At 40.5% G+C, this 26042-nt stretch overlaps 1 protein-coding gene across 12 annotated transcripts in view; it reads left to right on the forward strand.

The window, feature by feature from the left end:
- The first annotated feature begins 4705 nt into the window (after positions 1–4705).
- The window catches only part of PTPRM (protein tyrosine phosphatase receptor type M), a 445815-nt gene continuing 424478 nt past the window's right edge, over positions 4706–26042 (forward strand). For 4 of the 12 annotated variants that reach the window (XM_068192138.1, XM_068192146.1, XM_068192169.1 and 1 more), the window contains exon 1: positions 4706–5112. In XM_068192138.1, coding sequence (XP_068048239.1) covers positions 5040–5112 — 73 coding nt within the window. In that variant the 5' untranslated portion in view covers positions 4706–5039. The remainder of the gene's footprint in view (positions 5113–26042) is intronic. The other 8 variants (XM_068192176.1, XM_068192184.1, XM_068192202.1 and 5 more) reach the window with 3 other exon arrangements.

Raw genomic sequence — 26042 nt, forward strand, 5'->3', positions numbered from 1 at the left:
AGCACACATACTTTTCTTTTTGTAGCTTTAGACAAAAATCAGCAGTGAAAAGGTAAAGAGTATCAGTAAAACTCCGGGTGAGAAGATAAAGCTACCTACAGCTAAGTGAATATTAGGTGCTCTCTATTTAAGAAAAAGCCGCAGATGGAAAAAGAAGAAATTTCTGGCACATTTTCCTTGACCTACAGAGATGATGTTATTTTTGAGTAGTTCTTCTGAGCAAGGATTGCCTCTGGAATTTCGCTGAGCAGAAAAGTAGCTTTGATAAAATCAGAGAATTGGAATCCTTGCCTATCTTTTTTCTAACAAAGCAAATAATACTTTAACTCACTAGCTGTACTTAACTAAGAAAATGTGTCCCTGTCCAAGGAAGAAAATTACTTTTTCATTATATTTAAACAGCAGTGTTATTGAAAGATTTGTGAAGCTTGTCTGTCTGAGCCTTAAAACAAGATGGAGAGAGCTAGTGAAAATCACTCTTGTCTAACTACTTGATAGTGCAAAAAATAGCTTTGAGCTGTGAGAGTGATGTTATCTTCTACTGAACGAAAAGATCAGGTGACAGCTGTGTAGCCCACATTCTTGGCCACTTAATCAGCATTGTCACAGGTCAAAAAATGGCAGGGCATTTGGGCCTTCCTCCAGTATTTGAATATGAGTCTTTGCTTTTCTATTTCTGCTGTAACACGAGAAAGAGAGTGTTCCTGCTTTGTATCATTATAGGAAGGGTGACTTCATGCTACAGATTATGCAGGGTAGCCGTGATGTCTTAGAGAATTCAAGATATGTTTACTTGTTCTTGCGCTGGTAATACAGAATGAAAAGCACTGCAAATATCACTAGCATCTTAAAGGTAACAGCTAAATAGATACACACAATCTATATACCTAATTGTTAAGCGTAGGTATATGCCTATCCAAAGGATTCTTCCTGACATAGGTCAAGCAGACCTGTTTCCACATTATGATAATTATTTGGACGCCAGACCTCTCTAACCAGTAATACAGTTCTTGTTCAGTTTGAAATTTTCAAAAATCAGTCGCCAGAAGTAGCTCAGAGATCTGGAATATGGGAAAAGATTCTGCAAGAGAACGATTAGCAAAGAGAGGGCAGCTCTGCCAGTGAAGTTTATGTAATAAACAGTGTAATTATTCATAATTTATCATCAGGTTGTTTAATTTTCCCCCAGTGAGATGTATAAAATTTTCACATTTAAAAATAAAACAAGATCTTTGCAATGAAGGCTGGTTATGTGCATTTCCTGTTGATGTACATTAAAATCTAGAAATTAGTTTCAACCATTTCTAGATTTTCTCCTTATTCTACATGTTTTACTGTCTCATGCTTTGAATCCTTTCAGCAGGATTAATTTTATTTGTGATAATTGGGAACTCCTGTGGTCCTCAGCTGAAGTATATCTATGTAGGGAACTGTAAATAGGCATTTCTTTGAGGTGATCCAGCTCAAGAACAGATGCAAGGTATCTAAAGTGTCTGTTTGTCAGTGAAAAACAATCAGCAAAGTACTTTATTTTTTTTTCCCCATGCAGATGCTTCCAATCCCCTCTCCAGCCACAGCTTAGCCTTTAATGAACTTTCTTGAATGCATTCTTGGAACCAAACCACCAGTGAGCCTGTGGGCTTTGTCTAGTCTTTTCCTGATGCTCCAGTTCTTTCTGTACAGCTTCTGGACAGTTGTCATGCATGCTCCAGTACTGAACACAGTGCAACACAGCTCACAATTCCTGATCAGCCACGCATGACTGTAAGAATTTCCTTTTTTGTCCCCTCTAATCACGGGGTGGGAATCCTACATGGACACAGATAAAAGACGAAAGGCGCTCTTCTCCTCAGGACTAAATCCTGTTTATTATCAGGAGCCACTTCAGATCCAGGTAACACCTCAGGGGGTAACAGAGGCTGAGGCATTTGATGGCGTCCAAGAGAGAGAGAGCGAGAGTGTCCTCCCGGGGGGTTTTGGGCCCAGGGAAAAATGGGTGGGGTAGAACCGAGGGGCCACATCCAATGGGACACAGGTGAGAAGGGAGGGGGGAGCAGGTCAAGGAGAGCCCATCACACCTGAGGCTTGGTGGGGGGAGGGGAAAGGTGTGTGGAATAGACCAGTGTCACATAGTGCAATACAAAAACTACTCAGTGCTAATTCCCAATCACCCAGTGCAAAACAACAACTCAATAACTGCTTAGTGCATCACAACACATGACCTGTGTTTTCTATTGTTCTTGTTGGCTTAGCAATTCCCTGGAGCTCAACCGTTCCTTAGATTTGCTGTAATTAAAGCAGAAAAGTTACGTCTTTGAAGGTCAAGCACTTCAGCCTCACTCCCACTATGCCTGTGACCAAACTCTTATAATGCTCTTCCGTAATCCTCAGAACTCAGCAACTTTCTATCTCATCTTCTCTAAACTAACATCAGGTACCTGTGGATATAGGCTTGGATTTTTCCAGTTCCCCATAAGAAAGACAGGGTGGAGAGCTACTGTTACATGTCTGAACACCATACTTTACCACACTGCACAGCTGATCAGAGATACGATTTCATGTGCATCTGGACATTCAGAACCGAGGTCGGTCATCATTAGCATAAACATTGCTGTAACTGCTCATTTCTGGATTTTTAGTGGCAGACCTACCAGAAGACAAATTTTAAAGTTTATTTCGTTGCAAGTTAAATTACTTATGACACTTCTTGAGGTTTTTAAAGTTTTGTGCTACAAAGGTAACACATTTTCTAGACCAACTATACTTTCTAATTTTCGGAAGCTATAACTGCAGCTGTTAAAGAAAATAGAAATTAATTATGTAACCATGAAAAAAAAAATCAAAAATTTTAAAAAAATTAAATTTTTCTTGTAAAACACCCATAAGTTACCAAGACTTCGGGGAATTAAGGCAACGTCTTGTTTGGGGGGCGGGAGAAGACTGAAGTTCTAGGCAAACAATAAGCTAAGAGAATACTTGCTATTGAAGAAGTCTGACGTCAGGAAACACAACAATTAATGCTATTCTGCCCCCTCGCGTTAACTTTTGAGGCAGCTGCCGTCGCCCCACACACGCCGAAGTTCGTGTCCCTTCGCGAAGACCGCGTCAAATCGCACATTACCTGAAACAGAGCAGCGTCCCGAAAACAGCATGGTTGGGCGATCACTGGAAATCATAGAGCTGCGTGCCCAAGCTCGGACTTAATGTGTTGTATGTAAAAACAGTCCAGAATACGCGTAAATCACTAAATAGGTTGGAGCTCGCACGGCCGTATGGGGGATGGGTAGAGTTTGGAGTCCAATTGAAGGCGGCAGCGAAGCCGGCTAACTACATGGAAGAGCAGCATGGAAAACAAAAGACCTGTGTGGAGAAAAATCAGAACCTAGAACCTGAGCTCAAGCTCTTAAAACCAGCATTATTTAAATTCTTGTTTTATCGTTTTAGTAACTCACACGGAATAAACAAGGCATTAAATTTGGCCACAGTTGCACTTGAAAGGAAAACCTTTATTTGAAAGCGAGAACCAACAAAAATATTTCCACCTCTACAACTCCACTTTAGTTTTAAAACTGTTTTAAAACCAGCAAACACATCCTTGCAGTGCCATGGACACCACGAGCCAGAGCCCCAGCGGGAAGACGGCTGTCATGCAGCTGTATTTCATACGTGACGCGGAGATGGATGCCAGAAGTCAAACGCTGCAAATGATGAGAGATAATTGCCATTTTAATGTGATTTTATTTCCATCACTCCCTCTCTAACTCTGCTAATTCCTGACGTTATTCTTCACTCGCAGGACTAAGAGCTGCGCCCATGTCTTGAACCGGGGGCCGGGCGCTCTCCAGAGATCCCTTCCCGAAACGCTCCGGAGGGGCGAAGGGTGGCTCTTACCGAGGGCTAGGCAAGGAGATTTAAGTTTTATGAGCAGCACGCCAATGCGAAGCAGTTAATGTACACGAGAGTGCCGCTCCTCGCAAGCCCGGAGAACCCTTTTACATCTCAATTTCCCCTCGGTATCAGCCGCTCGCCGTGCGGGCAGGGCTCTCACGCTTGCGGTTTCCGCGGAAGGCTGAGCGGTGGCCTCCAACTAGTTCGTCCGACAGGCTCCAGACCGCCTGTACAAACAAACCGAAGCGCTTATGGAAAGCCGGCGCTCTCCCCCTCTCCTGCGCTTCCCCTTCCCTGGCCCGGTGCTCGGAGCAGCACCAGAGCGACGGGGTGGGGACGAGACCGCTCCCCCGGGACCCGACCGCTCGCTCCCGCGGTGCCCCGTCGCGGCGGAGCAGGGACCCGCGGCGGCCACAACTTCAGCCCCTGCGGCTCTGGCCGGGGCCGGGGCCGGGGCCGGCCCGCGGCAAAGTTACCAAGACGCCTGGCTGAGATTTTTTTTTTTTTTTTTTGGTTCCGTCTTCTGTCCCCCCCGCGCTGTCCGCGAACTTTCGACATCGTCCTGCCCGGCACGGAGCCACCACCTCCTCAGCCAAGTCGCGCTCGGGGCAGCGGGGCGGGAAGGATCCCCGAGCGCTTCGCCCCCGCAGGCGGCGGCCGCCCCCGAGCTGCTGTCGGCGGCAGGGCCCGGCCGCCTCGCCCTCTAGCGGGGGAGACCGGCGGCGCCGGCGGCTGGGCGTGACTTTCCCCGCTCCCTTCAGCCCGCCCGCCCGCCGGGGGGGACCGCGAGTCAGTCAGGGAGCCGAGCTGAGCCGGGACTAGCGGCGGCGCCGGCCGAGGAGGCTCCGCGATTAAGGGTGCCCCCCCGGGCACCGGGGGAGGCGAGCGGCGCCCGCACGGCCCCCGGGGCAGCGGCGCGGCCGGAGGAAGGCAGACGAGTGGGCGGCCGCCGGCCACTTCGCACCCTCTTCCCTGCCCTTTAGAGCGGAGAGGGCGAGGAGGGAAGAACAGCCCGCGGGGCACCAAGTGCGGGAGTCCGGCTGCCCCCTCCTCGCCTGCCCCACTGGACTGGAGGGGGGCGAGAGGGGCGCTTCCTACTTTGGCAAACACTTTGGCACTTTGCTGGATTCGGAGCAGGAAGGGCTGGAAATATGGGGAAAGTTGGAACTTGCCTGGTTACTTTGGCCGGACTTTTGCTGGCAGCGGGAGCGCAGACTTTCACAGGTAAGGAGTCGGCTCGCCAGCCCGGGGCCGGGCAGCCTTCCCGGGGGCCAGGCGGCGGAGGGGCAGGGGGGAGCGCGGGCACTTCGGAGGCGGTGGGGGTTTAGTTTGGGTTTCTGTTTATTTCTGTATATTTTTTTTTCTTCTTTTTTTCCCCCCCATCCCCTTGATGGGTCTGACACTTTGGAACCGCTGCGTTCGATGAGGTGGAAAAAGTGTCCCGAGGTGGTAGCGGTGCCGGGATGTCGCTCGGCTGGCGGCCCTGCGCCCCAATGGAAGATGGAGAGGCTGGTGGGGCTCGGGCAGCCCTAGGACAGGGCTGGTGGGACGGGCGGGACTCGGGCTCACTCCGGCGTTTTTCCGCCGCTGACTTCCCGAAAGTTTCCCGCTGCCCCGGCACGGGAGGCGCAGGGGCGAGGTGAGCCGGTCGCCGGCGCTCCGCCCGCCGCCGCGGCTGGCGACGGGAGAAGGAGGGCTTGCGGTTCTCCCGGAGGGGCCGGCGGGTCCCCGCGGCTCTGCCCGCCCGCCGGTGCCTGGGCACTGGCCCCCGCTGCTCCCCGTCCCCGGCGCTGCCCGGAGGTGCGGCTGTGAGACGCCGGCGGAGCCGGAGCGAAGCGCCGGCCCCGCGCTCTCTGCGGCCCCCAGAGCGTCACCTGAGAGGGCAGGGCAGAAACTGCCGAGTCTGGTGGGTGCCAGCATTCACAGCCAAGAGGAGCCCCGCGAAGTGCCCCATCAGCGGCGACGTTCCTCTGTTCCCCGAAGCCCCAAACCTGCAGATGGTTATTTTGGTCTCGAGTCCCCTGCCTGCACCCCTGTCTTATTTATACGTTGGAGAAACCCATAATTTTAGATAGAGATTTGGATTGTGAAATAGTTCTGTGTGCTCCACTGCAGACTAACTTCAGAATTCTTTTTGGTCTGTTTTGTTCCTAACATGAAGTTAGTGCAACTGAAAGCACGTTAAATTGAAGACATCTGGTCCTCAGCTCGTGCGAAGTGTGCTTTGATCTGGTGGGAAGCAATCCTTCTGACTCCTTGTTGCTCAGGCTGCAGAACAGTTTATATTTTGCACATTACGTGTTGCATCTTTGGAGCACTGTAGCTAAACCAAGTTTTATGGCTGGGAGTTGGTGGTCTGGTTTAGAACTTCCTAAAAAACCTTAAAATTCTGGTTTTATGTTTGGTTCCAGGGACCTCTTGTATACGTAGCTGCATTTCCCCTAGCTTCTTGAGAGCATTTTTACTGTCGATGAGACAGAAGATCTCAGAGTAGAAAAATGTTTTGTTCCAAGGTGATAAGTAACAATGATGAAATATTTTCCGATCTCCTGTTAGAAGGAGAGTATGCTGTGCAGCGAATTATGAAACTGGACTCAGTTATATTCACTCTACAACTCGTTAATGTTGGAAGTCTAGTGTTGAGACTTCAATGGGAGCACTTGGTTTATTGAGATAAATCTGTAACTCATTGCTGACCTGCGTGAACTGTCTTACTTCTTGTTTAAAGTTAAGCTGGGGTGGCTCTTCTGGACATTTAAATGGCTTGTGCATGTGATGTGCTGATACTGTACTGGGATCAGCACTGAAGTGCTGTTCGTGTTGCTGAAGAACAGTCCCACATTACTGTTTGATTTGTATCCGTCCTACTCATTTACCTGATGTGCTGTGGAGAGAGCAGTGCTATAAGCTGCAAACAGTTCACCAATGACTCGTACATACAGGTATTCCAAGAGTGCAGTTCCACACCTTCTGAGGTACTCAGTAACAGAGGCTGCTATTCACACATTTCAGTGAGATGGCAAAAGATGGCATTGGGTGCAGAATCTGCCCAGTTTTCTCTCCATGCATGTGTATATATATATATGTGTATGTTAAGTATTGAAGATAAAGATTACTTGTGAAGATGCATGTACAGAATTTTTTCTTTCCAATGTTGATTCTCGGCACTTAGAGCAAAACTGATGAAATTTCCATTTTTGTAATTTACCATATGAAGCTTGTGTCTGGGTATCATTTTTGCTTGGGGGAAAAAAATGCTATTTCTTTTGTCTAAGCCTTGATGCATGAGCATCATAGAAATTAAATGACAGAAAAATCCATCCTTGAGTTGGGTAGTTATATTTTAGAATAGCTGTTCCTTATACCAGAAGGGAATTACATGACTAGCTTATGAAAAGTTTAAAAACAAACAAAAAAGAAAGTAAACCAACTCCACACATGTTCTAAGCAAAGAATAGCAGTGTGTGAATTAAGTGCCTGTGGCATTTATAGTTCTATTTTTATTTCTACCCTTTTCTAAATGGACTGATTTGTTTCACAGAGATTGGTTCTAATGTTACGTTCAGCTATTGTCTTATTTGAGTTTCTTATTTAGAAAATAATCTTACTGAAAGATCAGATCTTGGCTTTTTAAGGCCTGGGAGCTTTCAAGTAATCTTTTGAAAGCAGCTTAACAGTTAATAACAATGAGATTTTCTCTGAGTCCTTAACTAAAGATTTTAAAATTCTGGATTCATCAGTTCAAGAAGTAAATGATCTCAAGAATTGAGTTCAAGAGATATTACTGAAGACATTGTCTTAAATGGACAGTGCTGCTTATCCTAAGTTTTTAAAAGTAGCTGGACTCTTTTTGCAAGATTAGTTGTGGGTTTGGGTTTTTTTTACTATTTTTTAGTTTCTTTCTGGGAAACTATAGCACACTTAATTTAGCTGGTTTTATTTATCATTTGAGCAAAATGTTATTGAGTTGGTCTCATTAACAACTGAATGTTAATATTACTTAAGTTCATGAAAAGTGGTGTTCAGTCATAGAAAATGCCATTTGCCTCCACCATGTTCCTTCATCCACCTGCTTGGTAGATTATTCAAGCTAGAGAAAGCAATTCACTCCTGTAAGGGATTTGTAAACTTAAATATTATAATAGACATTGTAACCTTAAATATTTGATCTCCATAAAATTAAGGTCTGGATGGGATGAGTTCTGTCAAATACAAAAACGGGGAGCTGAAATTGAAAGCAAGGAAATGTGTAATAGAATTTGGAAACTGTGTTTTTATGAAGGCATTCATATTCAGGTAGCTGTAAATGTGCACACAGCCTGAATTCTGAAATTGGTGTTTCTTGGTTACAGCCTGACTCTTACAGAGGGAGGGCTATTATTAGTCTGTTATATTCTCTTTTGCTCTGAAAAGCACCGAGGTTGTATATCAATGCTCTTTTCATGGCACTGGTTTAAGAAGTTTTAATTTTTTTTGAGAAGGAATAAGTCCTATTGCAGTGAGAGGGATGGACAGACTGACTAAAAATACTTGTGGGAGTCCATTTGTAATGAGCCAGGACTAGTGGCAGTTATGAAGAGAAGGAGGAAAAGTGCTGTACAAAATTTGAAAATTATTTTTCCTAGTGAGTAGTAAAGGTTTTACATAAAGAATAGTAATTCTCAAGCTATTTCCTGGATTAAAAATACAAAACCTTGCATTCTGAATAGATGTAGTGCCTTAGACTCATCTATTCATTTTTGGGTAGGCACTTTAAAGAGAAGGATCACATTTTCCAGAAAAGTGATGTAAGCAGGAAGTTTGACATGCTGAAGTTGAAACTTACTGTGATCATGTTAATGTTTGGTGACTGCAGAGAAAAGAAAGAATATAGGTTGAGTATTCATAGGCCCTATTCTAGCTGAAATGAAGCTCCTGGCAATGCCTAGAAAATCAGAAGTTTCTGATATAATTAGCTGTGTTTAAAAAGATTTCTCAGAATATTCACGATCTCTGTTTGCAAGTCTGTATTAGCTATTCTGATCAATTTAGCAACAAAGAACTCCAAGTGTAGTTCTATCTCACTTCAGCAAATTCTACTTTTGTTTGCATTGTTTATTCTACCTGCTTTCCTTTCTCTCCACACATCCACTAAGTCTGTATTCCTGCATCTTCTAAGGGAAGTAACATATGCCAGTGAAGATGCCGCTTTATTAGTGGCTGATGCAGTTTGTCAGCTTGTCTAGAAAACTATTCCAGCTACAGGTCATAGTGTGGACTTGGCCTCACTGAACAGTGAGAGCTGTGGGGGAAGATTCTCAAACCAAACTTCCCGCTGTTAAGAGATTTTTGCTGCTGCTATTACAGCTGGTAGGTGAATAGGTGAATGACTTGATTTCTGTTTTACATCTAAGACTATGCATATTTAAAATACTCCAGCAAATTAATGGAAGCATTTTGAAAAAATCTGCTTCTAAATATGATGTTGTTTTATAGTTTTTTTTTTTTTTTAACATTTTGCAGTTACAACAAATTAATGAAAGTTTGTGTTCCCATATGAACTGGGATGCGCTTTAGAATGCTCTAGGTAAAAATGAGTCAGGGCTTTGGAAGTGGCACAGTTCATAAAAAAAGAAATTGTATGGTGGGTATTTTTTTAAAATTTATTTTATTTAGCGGGTTTTGTTTCAAAAGATAGTAATGAAACATCATCAGAAATTAAAAATAAATCATACAAAATACTGCAAAGATGTAATAACACTGGGTGAAAAAAATGCTATGGTGTTAATTTGGTCTCGTGATTTAGCAGTTGTCAGAATTCATGAGACAAACAACTCAGTGTCCTGAAACAATATAAGTGCATATAATATATGAAATAATAATATTTTCAGTGCTCACAGAAGTTGCTAGATTGGCAGCTGGAGAGACCTAATCCCCAGGCAAATCACAAAACATGTTAGGGTAGAGTGAGCAAGCTTCTGAACTCCACTTGCTAATGTCATTTGAGTCTGACCTGGAGACGTGGGGATGGTTTATTTCTCATGTGCGCTCACCCACACCCTGCCATGGTCTACAAAATTGTCAAACACGCGAGTTGCTGGTGGCCAGGCCAGTTCTACACACTCCTGCTGAGACAACCCCTTGAGTGTGCATCGTTGGATTCAGCTGGGGGGAAGATAATAAGTGTAGACTTGATGGAACAAAGTCCAGTGATGTTGCGGAGTCAGGATCTGTGACATTATGATCATGATCCTGTATTTCACGTGTTGCAACTTCATGCTAAAGGAAAGGCTTTTTGAGAGAGATATCTCTAGTGTTTAAAAGCTCGTTAGTATCACTGTCAAACTCTTACTATGTTATGTCACTAAATTCTGAAGATGTTTCCCCAGGAAATGACATGCAATTATGAACCTTTTAGCTCACAATTATGACTCTTGTGTAAAGAAGTAGTAGTTTTGAAAATTTTCCCAGGAACAAACTATTAATGTGTGAATGCAGCTGAATTACCTGCTCAATTTCTTTAGGAAAAATTGAGAATCTTCTCCTTATTTCATTTAATTTCATTTGATTTTGTTGATAACTTCCAGTTCTCTTATTCCTGATATGTAATGTTATATGTTAGATCATGATTTTGAGACACTGAAACCAATTTGGAGCATGTGGTCAGATATTTGGGGGAAAAAAAAAAAGCAGCAATAAATTTTCCTATGTCAGTCTGTTCACCCAAATGTATTCAGATACTTCTTTCTGAATAATTTTGTCATGTCCTCCAGAGTTTTGCCTGCTGTGATCTGCTGCTGATCACTAGGTGTAGCTGCATCTCTAAATCCATTTTTCTAAGCATAGAAAGAGAAAGGGGTGTAAGCTAGGCATTGTGAGAATGAAGGCATTGTGAGAATGTACGTGTGTTTGGAGGTGGGGAGGTGTGAAAACAGATGATGGATTTTTGTGACCTAGAGAATTTTAATCCATTGGTGGCTTGTTTTCATCAGTTTGATTACAATACAAATGAACTTTTAATTACATGTAAAAAGGCTGATTTCAGTATCAGTGTTAGTATTCAACAGAAAGACAAATGAATGCTCTAATATGACAAAAATGCGTAATAAAGTGCATGAAACTACAGAGAAATTGTCAGTACTTTCCTAGTGTTTTAAATGCAAGAATTATTGCTGCAGAGATCTGGTAATATTTTCTTTAAAAATCAATCAAGATGGTTAAGGTATAACCATAAGTTTTGAAGGAGTACATGTCTCCTCACAACCTATTAAGAACCTGTCTGATCCATTCAGAATAATTATCTGTGGAGATGATGTTGCTGATGTTGTCAGTGGAATTCTGTTTCCTTCTGGCATAAGGAGGTGTTATGTTGGTTTTCAAGCCATGTGACTTCCATTAATGCTATGGGGAGGTACAGAGGGTAAGGTGCCACATATGTTCTAAAAATTAAGGAAAGACATTTTTGTGCTGAGATTTCTGAGAGTAATAACAATAAAAATTAAGGTGTATTTATGCCTCTGATACATACCCATGCTCAGTATCTGCAGAGAATAGGAAAGAGGTATCTCAGCCAGAAGTGTCTGACTCAAAAGTGTCCCTCTGCCACATAAGGAGCAATGATAGGGGGAAAAAAAGTAACAAACACAGTTGTACAGAGACAAAACCATGGCAATATTAGCAGGAAGGAGTTCTGAAAACAGGTTAGACTTTGTGTGTTCTTGGGGGGAAAGGTGGGAAAGAAAGTATAGCATTTGCTGGAAGAGTGGAAGAGATGCAAGTCACTAGAAAAGACAATGTAAAAAGACACTCTGAAGTGTAAAAGGCAGCTGAATTACTTGTGGAAAACAGGAGTGAATTTATAATTATTCATGTTTTCTTATTTTTTATTATCTTTCAACACACTTGTTTTTAATAATGTATTCAAGGCTCATATATGTCTTCTGACAGCTTTACATAGCAATGGTTGATTATCTTTACACATATGATTAAATGTAATGATGTTAATGAATCTTTATTTTTTTCTGCAAAATGGTATAAACCAAACATTTTCCTTATGACTGTTTGTTTTTCCCCTCCCCACCCCCAATGTGTAATCTACCCTGATTTAGAACAATAATTTTTGGTTAGAGTGGAATTTTTTTGAGGGGTAGATTAGCTTTTTTATTGCTCCCCCCTGTTTTTTTTTTTTTTTTTTTTGTCTTTTTAATCTTCTTCACTGTTAAGCTATTAAAAATATCTCTTACAGCATTTTTTTGTTAATCACTAGAAATGTGTTTTTGCTCTGGAATAACTAACAGCTAATTACATCTTTTATCACTTCAGCTCTTCATCTTCTAGGAGAATGAAATAGAGCATCACATGCCTGTTTTAGAGCAGATTTTTTTCCCACCACACATATTTTTAGGGGATTTTTTTCTTGTTTGTTGTTTGGGGTTTTTTAATGTTTAAGGCAGGGTTATTTTTGGGAAGCTTTCAAAAAGATTGTGCTTTATTATCTTGAATCCTGTCATGTCTTTTATCCTGGACTCTAAAATCAAATATGGTTTGGACTATTTATAAATAATGTAGTGGATAGAATACTTTCGTCAGTGGACCTTTGTTTTAATTCTGTAGCACATAAATGTAGGCTCATTAAGTGAAAGAACTGTTTATTTGTGCTGATAAGATTCTAACATAAGATTGAGGAGGATATTACAGGAGTTTCTGTGTACTTTCAGATGGATAAATAGTGGATCAGTAACCTAATACTTAAGGTTTGCTTGATGGATTGTTACAGATAAATTGAGTGGCTATTCAAGTTTTGTTTTTTTTTTTTTTTTCTGGTGAATATACATTAGACTGAGTAAATAACTTCCACCCCTGATATGTACAGTTACATACTTATGTATATGCCTGTAATGTGTGTACTAGTTTGTATGCCTCTGTCTTAAAGTTGATGAGTTGCTACCTGTTAGCAGACATTTGTATTTTTCATGGTGTACTTGATGCAGAGGTGGTAGCAGAGGGGTTGTATTTTTTTTTTCCTCTTTGGCCAAATAATTCCTTATTTTGGTGGCTGATGCTTAGTCATTCTGCTATGGCTGATGCAGTAGTTTGTGACCAAAAAATGGTCAGCTATATGCACATCTTAAAGTTTTGGTTACCGAGTTTACATAGATTTTGAGGGTAGAGTTTCTGAGTGTAGTTTCTCATAGTTTCTGACAAAAAGACTGTTTCCAGGTTATATCTCAAGGAGAGGTGAAGGTTTCCTAAAGGGATTCACATTGTTCTCTACCTCCATAGAAACTTACATTTGTCTCACTTCTGCTTTTTTTTTACCTTCATGGCTTTTTAGTGTTCTAGGAAACTGTTCAGTGAACAGTTGACATCAAACATGAAAGTCAATGGCCATAGCAGACATAACTGTTTCCTCTGTAGCTGCTTAGTTCTTCTTACCTGATTTAGATATTTGTTTAGTTTGAAAAATTTCATTGTTGTTTCTTCCATCTTCCACCCTTCTCATTCACTTTGAGAAGTCCAATGCTTCCTAATGACTGTACAGCCTGCTCAGAGTGTGCTCAGAGTTGTGGCAGAAACTTGAAAGAAAATATTTTTGTTTTAAGGTGTTTGATACTGTTTGCACACCTGTTGGGACTATATAAAGCATATTGTAATTTCTGTGATGTTTCTGTCAATCAGTGTAATTCAGGAACAGCAGTGTTCTGATGATTAATTTGGAAGTTAATAATGTTTCTATAGTGTAATACCTCTTTTTCCTTAACTGTTCTAAGATGTGTCATAAGATCTTAACCAAGGAACTGTTTTCCCTCTGTGGAACTTTCTGAGCCTGGAGACTTTTCTGGTTCTGTGTTGGGATGACATTGCCTAATAAGAACCACACCTCTGGAGGGCAGCATGAAGAAGACATACATGTGTGTGTGTGTGTATATATAATGTATATGTATTTATATACATTTTTAAAAATTTCTAGTTTAATAGTTACTTAGTGATCAGAACTCCCACATAGGTGTGGGAGATCCAGATTTAACTTTGTGCTCTGGCATTTGACTGTGATATGGATGAGGATCTTCATAGATCCTCAGATCTTCCAGACTAGTTGGATTTTTTTTCTTCCACATGGTTGAGAAATCTGCTTAATTTCCATTTACAAAACATTAAAAGAAAGGAAGGTGATAACTCAGAACCCCAAAACAATTTAGAGAAAATCTACAGCAGCCGCTTGTCACCACCTCTAGCTTCAGTTTTCCCTGGAAACTCAAAAACATGGTTAAATACTGTCACATGTTTAGGAGATAGAGGCAGTTACGGACATTTCCAGGAGCCATAGTTCTCAGTGGGGTAGTTCTTATGTTGATGACTGAAAACAGCTATAGCTTTTTTCCTTTTAATGTTACCTTTTCTGAATTCTGCAGAGTAGATGAAGATTATTTTACAAAGCACCGCATTCAACACTGTAATATAAGCACTTTACATAACACATCACTTAAGCTTTTTCTTTTTAACTTCTGCAGAGACAGCTTGATACTGAAGTCATTTCTCAGTTATGTAAGATAAACTGTTGTCCCAGTAATAATTTTGAGGCACTGTGCAGCTGACGCCCTTTTTAGTGTGTCTGAGAGATCTCATCTTGACTCTGTCCTAGCTCAGGGGAAAACCTTTGCAAGCAACTTTCTAAACAGGAAAGAAGCCTTTTTGGGGTTAGGTCTGTGAGCATCACAGACCTTGTGTTGGCAAATCAATAAAACCAAAAGACAACTAAAGTTAGTATCTATTTAAAACCTTAAAGGGTGAAAATGTGAAATGGAACCCTGTATGTTGCCCGACGTTAGTACCTGCTGTCTATGGCAACAGCAAAGCACATGGATTGAAGACCGCATATAAAGTTCATGAGGTGTGTTTTATTTATTTTGACTTCAAGAATTGTTGTTGGAATTGCCTCCATAAATCTAGGCTAGTAAGGGATTTATGTGAATTGGCGTAGCACTTTCATTTGTGGATTTGGAAATCACTGGGGATTGTTTTATTTATTTAGGAGTGTTTGAGACAAGCACACGCCCTTTAGAGCAAATATGGAGCAAATATAGAGCAAATTGAAATTGCATAGGGCCCAGGAGCCCAAGACAAGTTGAAATACACTCTTGACAAGTAAAACCCCTGACTTCTGCAGCAGCATTGCACCACCAGCAGATACGGACAGGGGTTTTTAAATGAGTCTTGCAGAAGCTTCAGAGCTGGATCCTTACATGTACAATTGCTCTTCGGAAAGTTTGTCCATGAGAATCTGGTACTTCTTTGCAAACCTGAATTTTGGGCACTTAAATGTTACCTTTGTTAAAAACTTTCCATGGCCACAGAAAAGTGTAAACATTAGAAGCCTTGAAGTGTTCTTGAAGTTTTAGCCCAGTATACAGCATAAGGTTATCCATGTGGGCAAATAACCCCTTAAAAATAATTTTCCTCAGCTACTTCTGTTTTCAATCATAGACAAACATACTGTAGTGCCTGTGGGTTGGTTCAGTGGCAGATCATTGCTGACTGTGAACTTCAGCCTTATTCACCTGTACTTTCCTCTGTCATGCCGTGGAATTGGAGTGTTGAAGAGCATATATTAATTCTGACTTGGAGTAAGGGTGAAGCATATGTTCAGACTTAGAATTTCAGATAAAGACTGTCTGGGCTTTATCTAGCTGAATGGCCAAGGTCAACTCAAGGGGAATTAGGGAATGTAAACAGTGCATGCATTTTCTGCTGCATTTGAAATTTTTTCTCTGATTCCTTTGGAGAAACAGATAGAGCCTTTGGAGGTCTAAATTTTTATTTTGGATGGTATCTATAATGACTTGATGAATGGCAGTGGAAAGCAGCAACTGTGGAGTCATTCTGGCATCAGTCAGGAACTACTTGAGAGATTTTGGTTATATGGATTGGGTTGTAGTTTACACTGCAACATGGAAATTTGCATTTTTAAAGTTACTGCTTGCCTGTCATTTCTGTTGGCCCATTGCAAAAAATGGAATCAGTTTCTGATGTGTAGCCCAACCCCAAGACAGCAATGAATACTGAATTTCATTTGAATTATATTTAATTTCAAAATGAACATAAACTTGTGGTTTCATGAACTTGTCCACAGTGAATCTCCTTCAGTCAAGCAGTATCTGATATGCCTGTTTGCTTCAAATCAATTCACATAGTGGGTGGATCACAGCTTTTCAAACAACTGTTTGGGAACCACTCACTGGCTGTGAGTGAGAAATCTCACGTTCCCAGAACTCAGTCTGTTGAAGTCTTCACAAACTGCAGTCTGCCACGCTAGATTTGTAGCAGTGAAAAATTAATTCTTGCTTGTACGCCAGGATTGAAAAATGTGTATTTCTAGACCTTTGGGAAGAGGACTTCGAAAAAAGGGATCTATATGCTTGAAAATGCCTTTGAGCAAATATGTGACATTAATAACTAGCCCAATTTGCATGATTTCAGTGCTTTGACTCTGCCCAGTGGTCTTGCAATAAAAAAAAGAATTGGCCAATTACAGTAATCTTCCAGAGCTGTGTACTGTGGAATTGTGTGCAGAGGAAGAGGGAGGGTTTTTACCTTCTCTCAGTTCTAAAATTGTGCTTTAGCATAATGTATTTCACAGAAAATATAATACATATTTAACAAAGCTGTTAACTGCCAGGCCACCTTTAAGAATACACTGCTTACCTGCCACCTCGTGAGCTCTCTCCACCTCTTTTTCTTTGTTCATGTCAGCTCCTCATCACTATGTTTCACAAACAGAATCATAGAATGGCTTGGGTTGGACAGGGCCATCAGGCTCATCTAGTTTCAAAACTCTTTTCATCTAGCAGGGACATGTCCCACTAGACAAGGTTGCTCAAACCCTGTCCAACCTCGCCTTCAACACTGCCAAGGTTGGGGCAGCTGCAGTTTCTCAGAGCAACCTGTTCCAGTGCTTCATCAGCCACACAGTAAAGAATTTTTTCTTAATATATAATCTAAATCTACTCTCAGTTGGAAGCCATTTCCCCTTGTCCTGTCACTACACTGCATGATGAAGTGTGCCTCTCTGGCGTCTTTGTAGGCCCCATTCAGGTACTGGAAAGCTGCTACGAGGTCTCTGTGCAACTTCTCGAATAATTTGTGCCATCCTCTGGGCAGCAGTGACTGAGCTGGGGAGAGAGCTGAGCCTGCGGGATGTGCAGCTCTGATGTGGATTTCCTGTGTTGCTGTGGGGCACTTTTGCCCTTCCAGTTTGGAGAAGTATGTGCATGTTTTCAGAAGGCTGCAGAGCCTCTGTGTGGCTGTGGTGGAAGCTTGGGGATAAAATTCCCGACTGCCTGAGTATCATACATAACAAGTTAGGGGGTTTGCCTTTTTTATTTTTCCTTGAGACAGATAAGACCAAAACAGTCCCATGCATGTGCTACCACACATGACAGCAAAGCATGTGCTTATGAGTAAGTACTGTGAATGAGTGAGGTTTAAGTCTTGCTTTGCAGTGAGTGCGTTCGCAGTGAACGCTTGATAGCAACAGCAGGCAGTGCTGGTGGGGAATGAGATACAGCGGCTAGATCTAGATTTCAGACCAGATGGACATTGTTCATAATATTATTTGGGTGTGAATGGTTTTTACTAGAGTGTGAAGTAAACTGATGAAAATTTTTTTGTTTGTTTGCCTTCAAACAAGAATTAGTAATGTTGGCCCTAATTACACAAACACAGGCTTAAAGCCTGAAGATGAATACAGTCAGTTTTGGGCATACTGTCAAAGTAATTAGAAAAAGCTCCTGTTATTGCAAGTAATTCAGATTTTAACACAAGTCAGCATGAACACACCAATATTGGCATTTTGTAGAAATGTAGTTACATGTATAGTTTCCTGGAAATTGGAGCAGCACTTTTCAAACACAGTAGTTGAAATTTTAGTTTCTTATGATAAGTAGAGTGGTTTTTTAGCCTACCTTTGAAAACTCACCTGGAGTATTTTTCTGTGTGAGCAGTGTGCCATTAAGAAGCATGCTAGAGATACCAGCTCTTTTTAAAAATCTTTTGGGCACTGTTTGTGAGAGAAGATGACAAAGAATCTTTTGTTACATATATCTGCTTCCATTCTTAATAGATCACAGAATCACAAGGTTGGAAGAGACCTTCAAGATCATCGAGTCCAACCCCTTCCCTAACACCTCAAGTAAACCATGGCAATGAGTGCCACATCCAGTCTCTTTTTAAACACATCTAGGGATGGTGACTCCGCCACCTCCCTGGGCAGACCATTCCAGTACTTTATCACTCTTGCCATGAAAAACTTTTTCCTAATATCTAACCTATATTTCCCTTGATGCAGCAAGATACAGAATAAATACGATTTTCAAAGATTTGGATGACGGTTGCTTCTTTATTCAGATACTGTAGTTAAATATTGTACAATATAATTTCCATACCTTGGGTTGACCTAGGTTTGTCCATGTTGATCTGTTAATTTTGGGCCTTATTTCTATGTGCACTTCTAATGCATATGCAGTGTATTTCATGCTACCGGTACATATTTTTACTAGTTAAAATTATGCTTTAAGATGAGCTCAAAAGTTGCCACTCTGTACTTACTGTGCAAATTATTACTGTAGTTCCTATTAATGAAATTTCAATATATGAGCAGGCTGCTGGCCATGCTCACCTCATCCTCTACAGTGCAATATACGTTCGCATTAGCAGAAGCTGAAGTGGTCTATTAAAGCATTCAAGTTCTCACTCCCATATTGAGAGCAGCAGATTCCTTCTTAATCCTCATATAGCTGATGTCTCTGCTGGAGTGTTAATAGATAGTCTAATTTGTGAGCTAAATTACTAATTGTATTATGAGCCTAAACCTTATTAAGCTTTTTGTGTAGAATTAGATCACAGAGCTTTGGGAAGCTGAATGCCGGTTGGATTCTGTTTCGTCTCTTTAATGATGGGAGCAAGTTTTACTGGAGTCTTCAGCACTATGTAGCTCTGAGACTGCAGCTGATTTATTTTGCTGGCTTCTACAGTATCAACAGAATCATAAGTTTGAAAGGCAGGGTGACTTTTAAGAAAAGCTGAAGGTTTCCAAACAGCATCTCAGGTATCTGAAAGCAGTACGATTAGCTGAGGTGAGGTCATGATTTGCACTAGAAAAGGATTACTCTGATCTTGTGTACACACACAATGGGTGCAGGTCCCGCTACGTGAGAATAGTTTAAATCATTGAAAAACTGTGCAATGGCTTCAGTTGTATAATAGAATAATGGATTTAGTAGAGATATGTTCCCGTAATAGTTCAGGTAGATGAACTCAAGTTATTTTTGTTTCTGAAGATACTCACTACCCACCTAGAGATGGAAAATACATGCCTTATCACGCAGCTATGCCATAGATTTCGTGAGCATTCCTCATCTGTTTCTGTTCAAATCTATCTATTTTCAGAGCTGGTTCATGCTTCTCACTTTGACTTGGCTCTGGAGTCAGACAGCTAATGCAGCCCAGTTAGGGATGGAGCTAATTGCCTCCAGCAATGAATCAGTAATAAACAAACAAAGTGGGACTTAGTGGATTTTGACATCACTTGCGATAAATTTTTATGTTGATGTGGAAGGTGACTGTGAGCTAATGTGCCTTTGGTATAGGAATATTGCACTCAGGGCAATTAATTTTCTTTAAGATAAAATTTACAGCTACTCCTTACATTTTCCTGTGCATACACAAGATAGAGTTGCAGTGGTATGGAGTTTACTCTCTGCACTTTATGCACAACAGAACTCTTAAGCTGTTGTGAGAAACTGGTCTGTTTCACACCTGAAATTCTCAAAGCTATCTATGTACTTAATGGCTTTGCTTTTTACTATTGTAAAGTAATGCCATTTGACATGCATGGGTAATAAATGAAAATAATAGGCTGTATAGCTTATGCCACATCATCTTACGTTTTTAAGAGCTTTTTTTGTTTCTATTCTATTCTTACATTTAGTGTTTCTGCATCACATTAAGTACTATACTTTTTAGAGTATCATAATAAAAAAATTGGTGTCTGTCCTACGAGAGAGAAAATCAGAGGCTCCAGCACTGGCCTGTTCAATGTACATTAGTTCTCTTGAATTATGTACTGTATATTTATTTTGGTATGGTGAGTAGAGCAGCAAAAAGTCATTGCCAAAAAATAATTGTCTTCAGGTGTGCTCTGTAGAAGTCGCAATTTGTTAGGCATTTCTGTGTAGCTCCCAAGTTTATTTGTATTTTAAAGTATTTTGGTAGGTGACTAGTTTTTGAGGGATTTTTGTATGTTAAAAAAAATCTAGTATTCACTTAATCAAATGCAATCTATCTGGAGATGAAAACTCAAGGGCTCTACATTCTAAATTTCTGCTGAAGAGGGTTAATCATGCTGACACTCACAATTGACCTTGTCTACCTTTTGGTAGCAAACGCAACTCGCACTGGCTTAGATTTGCAGGTGAAATAGTTCTGGGATCCAGGAATAAGAGAACTTCAGAGGTTTTTACATGCTTAGTCAGAGGCATGGCTAGGAATGCAGTGACTTCCAAATCAGGCTGCTGCTTCTGTAAAAGAATCAGGTCATTGAGGCACACACTTCATTAGAAAGGCTGAACTAATGTTATAAACCCTAAAGGCCTAACCTGATGTCCTGGGAGGGACTAAGTAATAATACTGTGCATGTACGGATAAGCAAGTTAATTCCTCCATCTCTAGACTCTGTGCTTAAAAAGTACTTTATAAAGAGTGCCCTTTACTCTGATTTTGTTAAATAGTCTTGGTGACTTTTATAGATCTGATTGATCTGTTTGTGGGGTGTGTTTGGTTTTGGTTTTCTCCCTTAGGATAACAAGTGGTACTGAACATCAGTAGCATTCTTGTGGTGATTTTCTTCACGCTCTTTTTGTACAAAAGACCAGGAGTTTGTTGGTAAAAACATCAAAGTTGTATATATATGCATTTTTTGTTTGATCTAGTACACCACTTTCTCTCTCTTTTTTATTTTATTGGTTTTGGTAGGGATTCTTCAGCACCTTTAATTAGTGATTTTGAGAGTGGGCTGCTATACAGCTGTGGCTGGCAGCTGCACTACACCCATCATTCCAAACAGCATCCAGCCCTACAGAGGCAGAGAGAAGCCATTTCACTCATACTTTCACACTTCCTGTGTAGGAGACAAATGCTAGAAGCAAAAGCTTAATCTTAGAACTTAACTTTTAAAAAACACAAATAAAAAGAATCAGATGTTCTTCATCAGCTTTGTGGAGTTCTTTTTCCGTTCTTTTTTTTCCATGTAAATAAACTTTTGTGCGTATGAGAGAGGGGATGGGAGGATAGTTGTGAGGTAACTACCTGCTTTACAGTGCTAATTATGGTATATATTACATATTAATAGGGAATTTTCTGTTGCCACAGGCAGAATCTCCCAGTGGGAGGTACTGGAGAAAGCTGTCTCAGAAGCAGGGAGCAGTGGAGAAGCCTGGCTCTGCTCCTGTGTGTGGTGGCAGCACAGGAGTTTGAATTGTTCACTGAAGCTGGGGGAGCTGCTCTCAGAAACCCTGGAGCATTGCATCCTTGCCGTGGAAGAAGCTAGTGCTGTACTGGCTCAGAGAGAGCTGAGCTCTGGGCGAGGGAATTTGTTCCAGAAGTTTTCCAGGGATTACTACCGCCGTCACTACGTGAAATGTAGGGACAGTTTGTGCATGGACGTGAAGCTTTATAAAAGCATTGCAAACTAAGAGCTTTTCAAGGTACATTTAGTTGCAGTGCTTTTCTGCTTAGATTGCTTATGGTCTCCTCTATTGCATTTATGCCATGGGAGTTTGAGAGCTGTGGCCTTGGTGTTTATTCCTAAAGGAGGGAACACTTGTATATGAAAAAAAAAAAAAGGGAAGAAAAAAGCATAACTGTGTGGTTGTTATGTTAAATGAATTTTAAAGCCGGTGAGAAGAGGCATTCAGAGTTAAAAATGCTAGGGGGGAGAAATGAAAGCACATTGAAGCTCTTTCCCCTTGAGGGCTTTAGGCAGGATTGAGAAGAAGTGGTGCATACTGAAGCCTTGTTTATAGTTTTCACTTACTGTTAATAAAACAGGGATGTTCTAAAAGGTTTCCATAATTAAAATGCAGTCCTTGAGCATAGTGCATTTTCAGAGTGGTCTAAAGCCCTGCTGCCTCTCACTGCTTAAATCACTATTTATAAAAAATTCTACAGTGGACTTGTTGTTTTGAAGTTGTTTTCGATCAGAATGATGTTAGAAATGTTGTGTATTGAATAAATGAAAATAGAATTTATGGGGAAGCTGATAGGCGTACAAATTGACTGGTTAGTAACTAATTACCAGTAAAGAGATTGTTTTTGCCTTCTTTCTTTTTTTCCATAATTGGCTGAATATTAACAAATTAGGTTTATTTCTGGAAAACAGCAAGTTTTAATGGTCTGGCAGAACTTAATATGAAAAAAGCTGAAGAATTAGCATAATAAATAATTATTGCTTCCAGGGTTTTTATTAAGATAATAAAATGTTAAAAAGCAAACCACTTGAGTAGAAAGTAATTGCACTGACAAGCACCACATAGCTAGCATTCACAATAAAGTAAACCTTCTCTCAATGTCAACCTGATTTGCTATCCACATAAATGCTTCCTCGCATTATGGAAATGTGCTTTTTCTATCAACAGAAAAGAATAAAACTCCTGGCATCTAATTAATCTTCTCTGACATTTGATTTCATACTCAGGTTAAAACAGGAGGCAGGTGGGTCTGGTTTTGCCCCCCCACTCTGTGTATGACCACAGGCAAATCTCTCCATTAATGTCAAGCTGCATCTATGTGTCGGTGCCTCTGCCACATGTCAGTCATTAATGCATTAGCATCACTTGGATTTGGCTCACATGCACCAGTTTTCTTGTCTGGAGGGCTTGGTAAATAGGGACTGCAAGGCTTCAGCTCTACATCACAAGCGTTTCACCTTGACCCTCCCTGTAAAGGAATAGGGATTCTGCTGTATAGGAGAAGGATTAGAAGTGGTAATTTGTAGCACTGGGAGTTTCTGAGTTGGTGTGATCAAGGAGAAGAAAGCAAAACTGATTCGGCTTTGACATTTTTATCGATTAAGAATGTTCTTGTTAAAGACTCAGAACTCTTAATAATGCCTGAATGTATTACCTGCAGTAGTTTAGACTTGTTGATGGCAGGATTGTTTATCTGAAGTGCACCAAAAAACTCAACAAAACTAGTTAGATGCATTATGGGTATTTTATTTTCTGAAGTTTCAGTTAATGGTTTCTGCCAGAGGCAGTGTGCAGCTCTTGAAAATGTGGTGGGTTTGACCTTGTATGCTAAAACATGGGTAACTCCATTGTATTTTTTACTTACTTAGGTAGTATAAGCATTTAAAAGGACAGTTAAGAACTTAGGTTCAAGTAGGAAAATCACTTAGAAATAAAGGTGTTAATTCTAAACCATTTCATAATTAGAATAACATTAGGAAATGGAGAGATATCTTCATTTACATAGTTTATGTATGAAAGTATTTTCCTATAGTGTTTGCATGCAAATCCCCCATGGTACTGGGAAATAAATATGTGTTTATGAAGTCAGAAAGTATTAGGAAGAGCCAGTTTTGTTTTGCTGACTAAATGAAAATGATGAAAAATGTCTGCTTCTGTTTTTTAAATATTTTTTAAAAGTTGAATTTTAAGCTTTTGTTTCTAGTGCCTGTCTCCTACACAGTCAGTGTGTAAATTTGAGTGAAATTGTTTCTGTCTCTATCTGCAGAGTTGGGTGCTGTTTAGAAGGAAGAGTGTAGTGCATCTCTAGCCATGGCTCTGTATAGCAGCCCATTCTGTAAATTACTTGTTAAAGGTGCTGTAGAATCCTTACCAAAGAAAAAAAAAGGCAGTGTAGGAGATGAAACAGAAATGCATACATTACAACTTTGATGTTTATGCCAAATTGGTTTATATGAATAGTGTGCTACCAGAAGTTAATAGGCAAAAATTGTAAATGAGCCATATTCTCATTATGATGAGCACTGCAGTGAGTAGATAGCTACTTCATACATCACCTGCTTCTGAGCAGTGACAGGTAGAATCTGGCGCTAGAGCAATTAGCATTTAGACCTAAAAAGAGAGAAATTTACTCATGATTGACTTTTGGCAAGAGTGGCGTTCACTGTGTGTTGTGACTGTTGTGTTTTGACTGTCTTTTGTAATCTTGAAAGGCAGCCTCACCAGATGGAGGTAGAAGATGGACCAGAAGATGCCAGTCTCTGCCAAATGAGGCTCAACTATGAGGTTCTTGCTGTTAGGTTTCCCTGGGTATTTCTTGACAGACTTTGCCTCCAAGAAGCAGTTCTAGAAACCAAGAGGAGGAGCAGTAACACAGCTTTGGTTCACACTTACTAGTTTTTTCCACCTCGAAGAATGAGTATTGCTGGTCTAACAGCTTTTCAGAGACTGTGAAATGTAGATGTGGAGTTGAAGAAATGCTGTCCCACTCAGGATCCCGTGCTGGTAGAAGCAGCAGATTTTTTTAAAGAGATCCATAGTAATGCTTTGCATTTATGTGCTGCAGAGTCTTCAGGTTTTTTTTTGGGAGGGTTTAGAGTCATGGAACAATTAAAGTAGGAAGAGTCCTCTGAGGGTTTTCCATCTCATCCTCTGCTCAGTGCTGAGTTAATTTCAAAGCTAGGTGGTGTTACTCAGGTTGTCCAGTTGAGTTTTGAGTTCTTAAGGGATGGAGGGACATTCTGCAGCCCCTTTACATTAAATAAACTTGTAAAATATGACCTCTAAAATTGTTTTGGTAAGTTAGAGTAGTATTTTTGTACAAGAAGAAATATTCCAGTGCATATTAAAATCTAAAAAGGTAAAAGTTAAAGAATTTTTCTTTTAGGTTTCTGAATGCAATGTGTTTGAAACGCATCTGTTAGGAAGCTCTTTCTTAATACCTTTCCATAGTGTTGACAAATACTTTTTAAGGGTGTCAGTCATATAAACTCCTGTTGCTGTCTGTCCTAGTTTTGTTCAGTGTGAGTATGGTTGCAACAGTGACTACTTCTAATTGTCTTATTTTTTCAAAGAATAAAATTATGACCTATATCAAGGAAGAGTGTTGCTCCAGAAAACATTTTAATTTGGTTTTCAGATTCATGTAGCTTAAAGTCATAGACTTAACTACTTTAATAGCAGTTTTCATTCTATGGTGCCGACGTTCTTGTTTAATAACAGAGAATACTAGAGCTCCCCTGACAAAGGTGCTTTTTTCAGTTAAAAAGTTCAGCTAAAAGAAAAGACAGGACAATAATAATAATAAAAAAAACCCAACAAATTGCAGAATTAATAAAATGAGTAAAATGTATTAAAAAAAATTCTCAGTGGAGAGAAGTCCGTAGGTGAAGATAAGAAATACAGAGTTTTGTCCTAGATAACACTGGCAGGGAAAGAAAGGTCATTACTCTCTTAACTGTGATACTGTGGAGAATTTTAAGGGAGTGGAAGGAAAGATGAGTGATGCCTCTAGAGGAGTTTTTGGAAAGGAACAACAAGCACAAACATGCTTTCCTGATACAGAAGAACTAGAGTTTATTATACCACGTCTGAACGTTTTTTCCTATACTTTTTTTGTTTCCTAATTAATTTTGCTATTGTTGGCAGCCATTTCAGTAGAGTTCCATGAATTCCAAGTGCTGTAGAAACCTGAACCTTTCTCTTTGTTTGGAGAACAAATAAAAAAAGACTCAGAGAAATCGGCCTGGCTAGACATGCTTAGATCCCCTTAGATCCCAGGCATGCTGCTATTCATGGGGGTACTGGTTCATTTGAGACATATGTAATTTAAGTCTCCATTGCTGTTCTCTTTCCTTATTTATCCTTTTGGCAATAAATTTTGTCCTTGCCAGAAATGTGCTAAGTAATGAGATGACACATGATGGTCATTTCCAGGGGATTAAAGTTCATGTTTTCAGAGAATTCTGGAGTTTATAATCACAGTAAAAACATCTTGCTAGTAATCACTGAACAGTGATAAGGTTATAGGCTATTCTGTGTTTAAATTAATTACCATGTCAGACTTCTAATTAGGAGCTGGTGTATGATAGCTGAGGTTTCACAAATTACTAAAATAAATGTCTGTCTTCTTTCTTTTCTTCTTTCTGTGTTTTG

This window comes from Anomalospiza imberbis, chromosome 1, assembly GCF_031753505.1.
Source record: "Anomalospiza imberbis isolate Cuckoo-Finch-1a 21T00152 chromosome 1, ASM3175350v1, whole genome shotgun sequence".
Taxonomy (NCBI): Eukaryota; Metazoa; Chordata; class Aves; order Passeriformes; family Viduidae; genus Anomalospiza; species Anomalospiza imberbis.